The 14184-nt window shown below is 36.7% G+C and overlaps 1 protein-coding gene across 1 annotated transcript; it reads right to left on the bottom strand.

Annotated features, from left to right (window-relative positions):
- Positions 1–7: 7 nt before the first annotated feature.
- LOC137604553 (uncharacterized) lies at positions 8–13178 on the bottom strand. The gene is made up of 20 exons (XM_068328377.1): positions 13057–13178; positions 12744–12821; positions 12363–12456; positions 10502–10631; positions 7978–8075; positions 7535–7596; positions 6955–7125; positions 6652–6845; positions 6332–6450; positions 6004–6092; positions 5766–5921; positions 4775–4929; positions 4387–4520; positions 3765–3895; positions 3092–3253; positions 2633–2808; positions 1841–1974; positions 1542–1653; positions 281–1093; positions 8–11 (listed from the first exon to the last, which is right to left on the bottom strand). The coding sequence occupies exons 2-20, from the start codon at positions 12807–12809 to the stop codon at positions 8–10; spliced, it is 3000 nt and encodes a 999-aa protein (XP_068184478.1). The 5' UTR covers positions 12810–12821; positions 13057–13178.
- Positions 13179–14184: the final 1006 nt, after the last annotated feature.

The raw sequence follows: 14184 nt of genomic DNA, 5'->3' as shown, positions 1-14184 counted from the left end.
GTTAGAATCATCTGAGGATAAGAGGAGTGAGAAGAACAAGGATGCAATTTCCTCATGTCCACGCCCTTCCAAAAAAGTGTTGTTTACAGCTATTTGGATGGTGCCATTGACCGAAAGCACTACATCTAATATCTGATCTATAATTACAAATATTTCTGAGACGCCAGCCAAACAGTTGTCGCCTGCTCCACATTGAGCTACTTGTAACTGCAGAGCTTCAACATCCTGAAGAAACTTTTGCACTTTTTGTTGGACCTTGGGTGGTAACAACGCCACAAACCTTTGTATGACGATGTTCTGAGCAACATCTGGCCCAACCTGAGTCAGCATTCGAAGGCTTTCAGGTGAGAGGAGGTCAAGAATATTATTTGACATCATACTGAGATCAGTGACCTGTACTACACTCAGTTCACCATTGGGTAAAATGACGTGTTGTATTTTTCGTAGTCCACTCAGAGACTTCACAAATCCTTGAAGTTGTTGTATGTACGCAAGAATTATTTGAGTCGGGTTACCATTTGAAGAGTCTATCACTGTTTCCAGCTGCTCCATGGCATTGATGATGGCCTCTACATAAGGTGCTGAGGTCTGGTTTTTGAAAGGCTGAAGGCCTTTTTTGAGCCTTCCCACCTCATCAGATTTGAAATATAAAGAATAAGTAAGTAGAGTGTGTCCTACAATGTGGGAGACTGATAGTGTAAGGTTCTCAAGAGAGCACAACTGCCTTGTCAAAAGTTCTAGTTCAGCCATTGATGGGTCTGTCACATTAAAAGTCAAAACCTGCTGGTTGAGTCTACCAATCGTAGAGGCAACATCTAGCAATGTGGAGAAATTGAGGGGATGGTTACTGAAGATGAAAGGCAGTAGTGGTGACAGACCCGTGACATGAAATAGACGACCAACGAGGGGAGCCATGATGTTAGAATTGGTGATTTGTTGGTCAGTAAATTTGGAAATGTTGTGGATGAAGCTGTCCAGGGTAAGAACCAGGTTTGTCAGATAGGCAGATTGTATATCATCACCAAGTTGCACACGCAATCTATAGAGGTCACCATACAGATGCTGCAAGAGAGTCACAGATCCTTTGAGGCAACTAAAGACAAAAGAGAATATTGACAAAGAACAGGGCTTTTAGAAATGGCATTAGTATGTCAAATACTAAGAACAAGTTCTTCTGTTATTTTAATCCATCAGTCTGTACACTTAAGTTCCACATTTATGCAAAGATGCTGCTTGTTCTAGCATGTCAAGTCAATGTACTGTAATTAACTTGAGCTCATTGAATTTCACTGAAAGCTGTGTTATTGTTCTTCTTTCAGCAAGTTCAAATTGGTTCAGATAGGTGAAAGCTAATGGCAAAGCATCAAATACATTCTCTCTCTCTCCCACACATACATACACACACACACACACAGGCGCGCTCACACATACACACACACACACACACACACACACACACACACACACACACACACACACACACACACACACACACACACTTAAGGAATTATTCATTCAAACAAACATAGTTTTTAACTTACTTTGACAAAACATCTTGGTTTGGTGACATTAAGGCCTGAACCATTTCATGGACAAACTGTGGCCATTTGAAACCAGTATTGCAGAGGATGTTTTCCACTGATATGAGGGTACCTACAGGGGACAACATTTGTACTTAGATGTCATGTTTACCTTACAATCTTTATTTAGTCTAGGTTTGGATAAGAGAAGAGAAGAGAAGAGAAGAGAAGAGAAGAGAAGAGAAGAGAAGAGAAGAGAAGAGAAGAGAAGAGAAGAGAAGAGAAGAGAAGAGAAGAGAAGAGAAGAGAAGAGAACTCACAGTTTGGTGGTTGAGTTGTAACACCAGCCCTGTAGTTCAAAATCCAGAAGGCCATGTGGAAGTAATTCTCCAACATAGGCCACAGTTGAGTTTTCTCAAGCATTTCTCCAAAGTTTACCAAACTTGTGAAAAAACTGCAAGCAAAACAAACCAAAACACTATTGAGACTAAAATGTAAGTGACCGCAAATAACGAGACATTGCACCCGACGTAAAAAAAAAAAAAAACATCCATCCATCCATCCATCCAATTTCTTTGTGATCATGTTGTCTACACCCGCATATCTGTCTTGCTGATAGCGAGGTTGCTGGAGCCTATCCCAAAAAAATCTTGGTTGATGTTGTGTTTAATAAATAAAAAATATTAATAAAAATGTTAAACTGGAGCAGAATTATGTTGTGGACATAGATTTTAATTTTGGGCATCGGCAGCGGATAACGCATTTTACTTTATGTGGGGAGTTGCCACACATGTGAACATGTATTGATAATTAGCACACAAGGGGTCTCAGTCATGTTCGCTAGATTTTCAACACCAATTCACACTGTTCCAGCCACACCAACCTAGAAACCCACATGTCACACTAACACCATCAATACATCACATAAACACTTGAGCAACATTTAACATTTATCTGGTTCTAGTTGGTGTAGAAGCATAATACTGGTAACATGGGAAAAGTCTTGTGCTTGGAGGTAAAATCTATTTTTGTGTATGTACAAACATACACAGTGTATGAACAAACATGGTGTATGGAGTTTAGCAGAAAAAAAATCAGCATTTGAATAAAACCTTTTTTGAAGAGTTTCAGGAATGTCATGAGTTCTGTCTGAAATCCAGTTCATCGCATGCAGCTTTGCTGTCACTCTTTCCAAAAATGCTCCAAACCGAAGAGTTTTATTGTATAACTTATGCAATTCAGCAACAAAGATGGAAAGTGTTATATTGCCCTCAGGAGTAGGTAAAGGCTGTGGAAACATGATATATTAACAGGTTTCAAGTATAGTATGTACTTGATGATACTGATAAACCTATTATAGATATATAAACATATTTTGATGCTGACTTTCATTTGGACCAAAGTAGTAAATTCTTCAAATCTTTACAACATAAAACAATTCAAAGCTTATATTGTGAAGTTTATTCCCCCCAAAAAACTCAACACAAATCATTAACATAGTCATAAGATAAATAAATTGTAGGCAACAAATAAAATACACTGAGACCATTTAATGGAGTACAACAACATACCTCTGTAAAGAATTGCAGAATGTTCATCTGGATTATAGAAAGTGCAGATCTGTTCTGGCAAATCAGTGTGTTCCAAAGTTTAATGTCTGTGCTGCTTGTGTTTAGAAGCCATTCGAAGGAGCTCAAGATATCCCCACAGGTTGAATTCTCAGACACAATGCTCTGGAGGAAACAAAAAGCATGCTGCCTTTAATGTCTGTTCATTCTATTTTCAAAAACCTCAAAACATCACCTGAGGTCAAGGAATTTTATGACCTTCAGCTGTTGGACGTCTGACCATTAGGTACGAGTAAAATGTAAAAATCATACAAATCTGAGTCTTTCTGTCTGCCCATGGCATATCTCACAAACCCTTCATTTTATTGGTCAGGTTTAATCCAGTGTCTAGTGTGTATGGACCCCAAATCTTTGAATGATCTTTATTGATTGATTGATTGATTGATTGATTGATTGATTGATTGATTGATTGATTGATTGATTGATTGATTGATTGATTGATTGATTGATTGATTGATTGGTTGGTTGGTTGGTTGGTTGGTTGGTTGGTTTTTGATATTTCATATAATAAGTGATGAATGAAGATTTAATTAGAGATAAGAGCAAGCATTTCAAAAAAACATACAACATTTGAGGGACAAAGCCAAAAGCTTCGACACATTTTACCACACTGTACCTTCAGAATTGCTTCAAATGCACTGTCGAAAACACGGGAAATCCACATTTCTGCCACAGACTGATTTGTCATCAACATTAGATATGTTTGTCGTAGATTTCCAATATCGTTCAAGGCATTCCCTAAAAATGCTGGAGAGTGCATAAAACATGTATTTAATAAAGATAATTCCCGTTCAGTGAAAACAGTACATGTTGAAACCACTTTTTTTTTTAAAAACACACTTTTGTTGAGTAAGCCACCTAACCTTCATTTCAAGGGTTTTGCATGATAAAGGTTTTTTTTTATCCTTTTGTTTGAGTGTGTGATTATGTGTGTGTATCTATTTCATGCATGGTAACTTCTTAACTCCTCTTGTTCTACTTTGCTTCTGTATTTTCAACTCTCCTGAGAAAGGGTGTGGACTTTCATGACTTTCTAGGTCATACAAAACATGTAAATCAGGAAAAATAGTCACTATGGCACTGGAAAAAAAACAAATCTAAATGATTTCCTCTTAACAGGTAAAAATGTACACCATTATGTGAAAGGCCATGTTTAATAGTATTAAAAATATCACATGATTCCATTCCGCATGAGAGACCTGACAATGAGCAGGATGTTATGCGTTATGCGTACTTACTCTCAACAAAATCAAGGGCTTGTGCAGCTGTCTTCATGTACTCAAAGCCAAAGCCGAGGATATAACTGCCAAATAATTCTTCATAAGGCCCACCTTTTACGATCTCCATCACCACATGACCAACATCCAAAACCCTTCCAAAAGATAAAGATAAACATCAATAACAACTTGTTCATGTTACAGTGAGAGTGTATGAAATGCTTGTAACATCCAGTTTTGGGTTATTTCAGAGGAGTATAAAGCAGAGGGCAAAAAAAGACAGATATAGGAAAGAAACTCAAAGTGGTTTGTTATTTGTAACGTAAAGTGAAATACATGGGGTAAAAATTACATTAAATTAAAAATAGTTCAATTATGCCTCAGGATAATTCTTCGATTGTGTACTTACAGATCAATGTATTGATCTTGTGCACCTACGCTACGCCGGGCCCTCCTTCCCATGTTACTGACGTCATGTCCGCCATATCCCATCATGCTTTGCAGTTGTGATTTAGCAAAGGAAATATCAGCAGCAGCAACCTGCTGACTCCATGCCGTGAAAATCTGGAGATGAAATATTTGAAAGGGAGATGAGAATCAAATTATAAATATGTCTTTAAATCTATATTTTTCTCTAAATCTGCAAAGAAAGAGAACTTTCAGATATTTCCAATTTTCTTTTATTGTCTCTCTCTGTGGTGTCACCTTGTCTTCATAACAGAAATAAGAGAAATAAATAATCAACATAAAAATATACAATTCAAACACAATTTTACAAAATTTAACAGAAACTGTTGCTGAAGCTGAATTCAGATAAGTCAGTACATGAGAGGTTGTTACATGCATCATAGTGCTGGTTGTTGGACAAATATGACACATGCATCATTGCTATATGTCAGGTAATTGCTAATTAAAGTGTATCTGATTGTGATAAAACTGTTAGATAATATGATCTGATTATTATCTCAACAAAACACATCTGACACAATGGGATCTGCTAATTGGATCTCTTTGCGGTTTCTCTTCTCCAGGTGTGACCTGGGAGTTGCAGTTGCTTGTTGCTATGGCCATCAGCTTTCTTGCAGCTGTAGACCAATTATTTGGTGTGCTCTGCATCTAATTATTTGTGAAGTTGGCACTTGAGAATTAGAATCAAGGGTGAAGACAGAATATCACAGTCAAGCATTAGGGAGAATGAGAGTGAGATGGTGAAGAGGAAAAGGGCAGAAACAATAGAGAGAAAAAAATTAAGCATCTTACTGAGACACTTTAGTGTGCATGAGACTTGGTTTTGTTAATGATTGTATCATTATGTCTTCTTCTTTTTTCTTCTTCTTGTGTTAAAACCTTCCGATAAGTGTGTCATGCTGACGACACCCATTCATACTCTTCCCATTTACCTGTTTGATCAGCTGGCTTGGGGAAACCCTTTCCAAAGCATGCCTCAAAACTCCTTCTGCACATAGTTGGTCAGTAGAGTTAAACGCTGTTGATTTCTTGTAGACACTGCACAAGCAGTCATATGCAGTTTGCTTGTCCAACACAAGGACAATGGCCTAGAGAAAAAATACAAAAGTCTCTTATGGAACAATTATTATCAGAAAGAGCCTTGTTTTTCTGAATTTGGTTAACACATACCAAGTCCAGAGATAACTGGAAATTCTTTAGGGTATCAAAGTTTACACCATCATCCTCAATTAAAACATCTCCAAGGGAAATTTTCACACCTAAGAATAAGACCACATTTGAGCATAACAAATACACAAAAAAAGACAATAGTAATAAAACATTTCTCTGTTCTGACATGGAACTGACCCAGAATTTTTAGAAATTATAATGCAATGTAAGTATATCAACAAACATGTAGTTAGTTTATCATACATTTCATAAAAAAACAAAAATCTAAAGTATTCAACTCAAAACACCTTCAAACTTAAATTATTTGAGGATAAACAGCACAAATTACCTTTGCCAGGCCAAGATTGAGCGTAGCGGATCAGGGGAAGACTTAAATCAATCAGTGAACTCACTCCTGAAAATGATTCACCAGCTTCAGGAAAATGTTTTTTGATGACTCTTACAGACCTCGAAAACACAAAGGGAAAACCGTGTACGTCAGCAAGTTTGAGCCTCACTGAGAGCCAGCTCAGTAGCCACAACAAATGCATTATTTCAAAACACTTTTCTATCAGGTATACACAATAAAGTACAGACTCAACATTCCACCCTGAGCAAACAGATGAATAGATTTGAGTTTGAATTGATCTATCACTAAAAGCATATTACTTGTAGATGTTGGTGAGTAGGACGTCTGTACTGGCCAGCGCTTCATAAATTGAGCCAGAGGAGAAGACCCGGGGAAAAGCTAGCAAGGTTTCCCACAGTGAAGTCTCATTTTGTAGTCGATCAAACACCAACAATGCTGCCCCTGCCAGCTTTGCCATCTCCTCTGGATTTGTCTCCATCAGCTTTGCCAGTATCTAACAATGGGAGGCAATTTCGTAATAAAAGAAACAACAACACAAAACAACAACAAAAACACAACAATCCATGCACTGTGTATTCAAGCAAATAAATTAACACACAAACCATGTTGAGTGTGCCAAGTGACGCTTCAAACGGGGTACTGTTCGACTTGCAGAAAGAGTGCAAAGCGTAGGAAAGTGGTTTGGGTAGGGTTCTGTTCATCATGGGGTGAAGCAAAGTGCAGATGACCTTTTTTATAACCTTCATTGACCCCAGATTTTTTTTCAAGGTCTCCTGCATGAATAAGATTCACAAGAGCTCAGTGATGTACATACAGTGTTACATGACGTTCTAATGGACTTGCAAATCACAACGACAACAGCTCACCTCATCTACTATGGTAACTAATCATTGTTCTCATGTTATTTATGTTCATATGGAAATGATTGGGAAATGCAGTGAATGAATCACAGCATTTATAATTATACTAATGGTAACTCATACCCACCCTTTATTTTGAATCGTAAAAACATTTGAAATACTGAACCATTGAAATTCTGTTGTCTATGTTTTGTTTTTTTTAATTGTCAAAGAATAACAGATCATTTGTTGTTTTTAATGACTCATGCATAAGAGGATAAACAATATATTAACAGTGTGACATGTATTCTATGCGGTTTCTCTCCTTGTATTATGTACCCACCTTATCTCCTACAGACGTGGTATTGGTGACATTCACGTAAAAGCCTCCTTGCTCAGATGTACCTTTAACACAATAATGCATTTAGTTAAAGAACTATTTGTTATGATAAATGATATGCACCTTATAATAACAAATACCATAATAAACTCAAAATAAATTTAAAAAAAACACTTTTGAATGAAATGGTTCAAAACTGACAAATAACTTTCCATGTTTTGATATGTATTTGCAAGTTTTTAACAGACTTCAAGAGATTGCAACTCTTTCTGTTGAAAACCAGGGTTGATTTCTTTATTTTGCAGGAGGTAGGTAAACTTTTTTTCTCTGTTTTAACTGATTTTTTATGAGAGGACAAATACCATCTTTTTTCTTTTTGTTGCTTGTTTGTTTGTTTGTTTGTTTGTTTGTTAGCCATTAGATAAATGTGCATCAGAGTAACATACCTAACATGTTGTTCAAGACGGCTAGTAGTTTTGCAGGATCCTCATTTTGGGTAAAATTTAGTGGTACATTTTTCAGGTTTGGTAGAAAAGGACTGTTCCTGTCACACAGAATCAAAGGAATAACATGAGACAATATACTTAAACTTTATATTTGACATACATACATACATACATTTTCATTCAATCAACATATCCATTGCAATAATGCGCATTTTTTAAAAAAAAAAAATTTGTATTCTTATGTACTCAATGCAGTGCAATCATATATCTCTGTATTATCAAGCTTTATCAATTATGTAACAAAAATGATTAAAAAATGAAAAAAATGAAAGCTACACGCATGGACAAAAATGTTGGTCCCAGTCTATTATTGGAAGAAAAACCCACATGGTCACTGAAATAACTTGAAACTCACAAAATGCAAAATTAAAAAATACTGAAAATTAAACTATGAAAATCACACATTTTGTTTGAATTGTTTCAACGGAATTATTTTAAAAAACACACTATTGAAACTTGCCTGGACAGACAGGATGGCATCTTTAACTTAAAATTTTGTTGCACTAACCTTTGAGGCAATCTTTGCAATCAAATGATTGCTGTATCTGAGACTTCCACATGTCTCAACAGGTATTTTGGCCCAATCCTCATGAACAAACTGCTCTAGTCGTCTCAGGTTTGAAGGGCGCCTTCTTCAGATGGAATATTTTAATTTCTTCCACAAATGTTCAGTTGGATTTAGATGTGGGCTCATAAAAGGCCACTTCATTGTCCAGTGTTTTGCTCAAAACCATTGTTGTGTGTTTTTATATATGTTTTGGGTCATTATCCTATTGACAGACCCATGACCTTCGACTAAGAACAAGCTTTCTGACTCCAGGCAGCACATTTCTCTCCAGAATGCCTTGATAGTCATTGGACATTCTCTCAGGAACATAAAGCTGCTTGGAGGTTGTGTTATAGCCTTTACCTTTAACATGGTTTTCTGTGTTTCTTTCTAATCTCCCGAGACAAAGCCATTCTTCGCTATCTCTGGTCCATGTTTAGTTTGGTAAAGTTCATGTCACCAAACTGCACAGTGATTGCTTATAACCCTATAAATAGGCAAACTGACTGATTACAGGTTTATAGACACCAGTGATGCATTAGAGGACCTGCCTTTACTGGTCCTGGTCACATTATTTCCTGTCCTTGTTAAGGGTACCATCATTTTGATCCAGGCCTGATTCATGATTTTATTTTTTTTGAATGATTCTGCTCAACCATGGTTCAAAAGCAATTCAAATTCAAAAAACTTTATTCGTCCCCAAGGGTGCTATTGAAATGGCTGATTTCCACTGGTTCATTTTCATTGAATTTTTATTTACATCATCTCACAAGCTAAAGGTAAAATTAATATTGTGCTTCCAACTTTCTGGTGAATAACGCATTGGATCGACACACTGTATTATTATCGTTATATTTAAATGATTTCTGTGACCATTGTGGTTTTTTCTTTCATCAACTAAAGGGTACAAACAATGTTTTCCATGTGTGTAAGTGGAAATGTAGCGCAGTGCCAGTCTGTTCCACACATTTACGCCAAGGTCTTATTAGAAAGTCAGTAGAAAACATTTCATTCTGTCTTCAATAAACCTTCTGACTGAATTTATGTGACATGGTCGTGTGTCAAATTTGATTCAAAATAGTAATTTATGGTTGATGCCGGTTCAACGTGGTAAAAAATATAACCAAATGTAATCATCTGCCGATAGAATAACATAGCAGTGACCTGCGAGTGCTGATAATTTACTGAAGTAGTTAAACATGGTGTCCCAAACTCGCAAAAGGAGTAGATTTTTGTTTAACATTTACTGTCAACCGGATCACTATCTATCATAAATCAACAAACACGTGGTGGATTCCAGTTCTGGGTGGACAGCTAGACGAAGATATTTATTCAATGACAATTGTCTTTACTTCATTTTAAATGTCGAGTTTTTGCTACAAAAGGAGAGTAAATAATTTTGACGTATGTCATTTAACACTGAAGACAAGTTCCAAATGACAAAGGGAGAGTGTTTCTTACAAATTATGTAATTGTTGACAGAATGATTAATCAGTCATTGACTCCTCAATGAAACACATGAAAACATGTAGATAATAAAGCAAAACTGTACTTTAAAAAACAAAATCAAATACTGTTAAAATATTCATTTCCTATCAGTATGAAACTAAGAAGTGATTTGACTTAGTAAAACTGTGGTTGCTTTGACAAGTCAAGTGGGACTCCCTGTCCCCACAGGAGGCTTTGTATTGTTGTTACATCTCCACAGTTATACTTATTGTCTCATGCAATGCTGATATGCTGGGGTTTGTGTCATCTCTTTTTCTTTTCTGCACTGACGTGTTTAGAACCAGTTGATGTATGTTTGGAATGTGTAATTTAAATACAGCAGAACAATAAGTAAATAAATATATCATGTAGTGTTCCTGCGGTGTGGACCACATAATAAATAATAGTCTGTAGTGATGGCAGGGGTACCTTGCTTTTGTTGAAGCACTTTTTTCCACCAATTGTGAAGTGGCTTCACAGGTACTGTCTGTGTTGCACATCAGCGTTTGGAGGAAAGGGAGAACTCCTGTGCTGGGGAGGTTTCGTGGTTTCACGTAACCTGGAGGTACCATGTCAAAGACAATACAGTGATGAGCGTGACAAAAGAACTACATTTGTGACTAAACATTTTATCCAGATCATCTACTTATCTAAATACATTTTACAAATGAAAGATTCCACCAGCACTACTTGAAGTATTCATAGATTAAAACTAGGGCTGTCAGTTTCACGCGTTAATTTGATTAATTCATTACGCAGCAAATTAATGCGCTATAAATATTAACTCAATTAATCGTGAGTGGCAAGTCAATGCGCAAGCAATTTAAATTTGGCCCATTGAGGGACTCGTGGGCTGCAGTGAGGTCACCTCCTTACTGCGCCACTAGTCAAAAGCAGGGTGACTGACAACAGAGATGGACGCGACACAGGAGAGCGAGGCAAGCCCACTCGGACCTTTGGGCGGAAAGTTTATTTATAAAAAGAACAAAGACGGGACTATCAACAAAAAAGCAGTGATTTGTACCTTTTGTAAAAGAGAATTTTCATACCACCGAAGCAGCTCCAGCCTAACGTATCATTTTAATGCAAAACATGTCAAGGACACAGAGTTGTCTGTTGTCAGTTCCTGTAACGTTAGTGTACCCTTTTATTAATTTCTGTTGTTTCCATTAAATATATCAGATTGAGACTTATCTATGTTAAGGTAGGTCATAACCGAGCGACTATGACTGCGCTGACTTTTCTGTTTTTAATACCAGTTATTCCTTAACCTGATAGAGAACATTCCACTAAAAGAACATAAGGGCCCTGCAAAGAACACCTGACAAACACCTGACAAAGATCATGCAAAACATTCAGCGTATACACTGTTGAGTTATATGTGACCTTAAAGTTAACAAACATACCCACCTAACTAATCACATAGGATGTGTACACAGAGTAAAATACTGGAGAGAAAATAGTGAAATTTCAAACAAAGACTTAGTGTTCAAACACAACAAAAAGACAAGTCTTAAATGGACCTACAAGCCATGACAAGTTGGCATATACCTAAAAATAACAGGAACAAGGAGAACAATCAGTATTGGTCATTCTCATAAAAGATTAAAGGGACTATCTGAAATCAGTTTGGAATCTGTTCACTAAGTAAATCACATCACCATACTACCTGATTCAGTGAAGTCAGACTGAGGAATAGTATGCATACGGCACTCATGGGAAAAGAAGGGAAATAAGGTTGTTGGCTGTACTAAACTGATTCTTTCTAATGTCAAGGTGTGGCTTTGAAAGGAGGATACAATGTAAGGTGATCAAATTCCAAAAATAAAGGACTGCAAACATTACATCAACAGTGCAGGGATGGGCTCCCATATGAATGGTCTCAGTTTACTTGATTGTGAAATTTTGTTCTTGAGTGTTTACCTGCCTTTCTTTATGGTGCAAAACATTAAAAAAAAGAAAAAAAACATGAAAAATAATTATTGTGTTAAAACAAACTTTTGCAGTTTCCTTTTGGTACCATTATTCAGAGATGTTGCCTTTCTTTTTACCATTAATGTATAATTGCTTCACTTGGCTAATTTAATTTAATGACCTGGAAAGTGAAAATAACCTCTGTTGCAATTTACATTCTAGATCAAGTATATCCATTATGGAAACCTTCATTTGTATAGGGGTTCATTTCTTGTATAACCGGTATTAGGACATCTTATTGGAAAAGTAGGATAATTTGTTTACTCATGAATTCCATCAAGGACCTAGATAAAGTGCTGTGCAGTTTTAAACTTACATGCTTCTTTTATTACTGGAGGGAACTGGTGGCGTGTCACAGCGATGATCACAAAAATGATCACAGGCCAGGCGACCAGAGTCACAGACCAAATCTATAAAAAACAATGTTACTAAACATTAACATTAAAGTTCTCTCTAATCACTGTATTTGTCTCTATCTCTCTTTTTTTGTCTGTCTGTGTGTCTTTCAGTTTCTCTCTCTCTCTCTCTCTCTCTCTCTCTCTCTCTCTCTCTCTCTCTCTCTCTCTCTCTCTCTCTCTCTCTCTCTCTCTCTCTCTCTCTCTCTCTCTCTCTCTCTCTCTCTCTCTCTCTCTCTCTCTCTCTCTCTCTCTCTCTCTCTCCCACTCTCTCTCCCACTCTCTCCCCAGTTTCCACTCACAGGCTGTCTGATGACCGTCAGCCAATTTTTCCAGAGAAGAAGTTTGAGCTGCTGGAAGAATGCCATGAATAACAGAGGCTGAAAAGACACAATATAATAAAGTTATCTATCTTTTGTCAAACCTGATGAGAATGAGTAGTTATCCAGTGGTCAAAGATGAATTAACGAGTTTCTTATACAAAACTATTATTGGTATTCATTGTAGTTATAGAAAAGTTCCATCCATGTGAAGGAAGCAAGATATGCTGAAGACATTCTGAGTAGTTATTCCAGGTGCTGTCTTATGTCGCATTAAAAGAACCGACTTTCCTACCTGAATGCTTCTGTGTTTTCAGTGGGTCCAATTATTACTGATCATGGCACTGTGTGGCCCCAGCAGAAGGCTCTTTGCAGAAGTGAATTATTAATAAACAAAGAAAAAAATCCCGTCAAAACTCGAACAGAGCAACAGTCTTGAAATCATGAGACAAATGTGTAAAAAGAAGCAATGTAACTGCTCCAATCCTTGCCTCCTGCCACCGTAGCAGCTGCACCTGTGTGTTAGCAGGCTCCTGTGGAGGAGGGCGTAGACTCTGGAGTCAACCAACCCACAGCAAAACAAAAGCACGGCCCCCAAGGAACAGGTGAAGTGAAAGCACCTTTCAATTTTTTTACTTTGTATGCTATAGGAGAGCACATTATGGAATTCAGACTGTTTCAATACTGAAACCCACAGCCTTACTATATGATTAGAGCCTGTTTACTCCCTAGCAATGACATTTTACTGACCCTTGCAATTAATCTACAGATTCTGAATGAATCTAAATTAAGCCATTATTTTCACCTACCTCTATGCAATTTTTAAAAAAATCTTTACTTCTGTTTGTGAAAATACAATATTGATTATTGTTTGAAAGAAAGGTGAAAACATACTAATGTGTTTTATTAGGTTTTATTTTGCCCATAAAGAATATTAGTCTTAACTGCTATATTTACGCACAACTAAGTGTCAGAGTTGAGCATAAGACAAACAACTTGTTTTTTTTCTTTAATGACCAAACACTTTATTATGTCAAACATTTATGCAATTCCTACTTCCTTCCTGTCAGTGTTCACAAATACCGTTCTTGCTACAAAGGCACTGAATAAAATGTCATCATTTTCATGTTTTTATTAATGTAATTTACAAGCATATAAATTCCTGTTGAATATATCATCTTAACATGATGTATGAATATGTCATAATTTTTACATGACTCAAAATTTAAAAAGAAAGAAAAGCAATTTTTTCCATGACTGGATGCATGACAAGAAAAGAGAAGGGTTTGGCAGGGAGATGGCAAGGATGGTATGTGAAACCTTTGTATAATGAAACACAAAAGACATGCCTTGTTTCAAAACAAGGCAGTTCTACCGGTTTTCTTTCTTGATCACTACATGTGGGCTGACGTTCATATTAACC

This window comes from Antennarius striatus, chromosome 12 (assembly GCF_040054535.1).
Source record: "Antennarius striatus isolate MH-2024 chromosome 12, ASM4005453v1, whole genome shotgun sequence".
Classification (NCBI taxonomy): domain Eukaryota; kingdom Metazoa; phylum Chordata; class Actinopteri; order Lophiiformes; family Antennariidae; genus Antennarius; species Antennarius striatus.
Note: the sequence above shows the minus strand (reverse complement) of the source record. Positions and strands in the feature narration are given on the sequence as shown.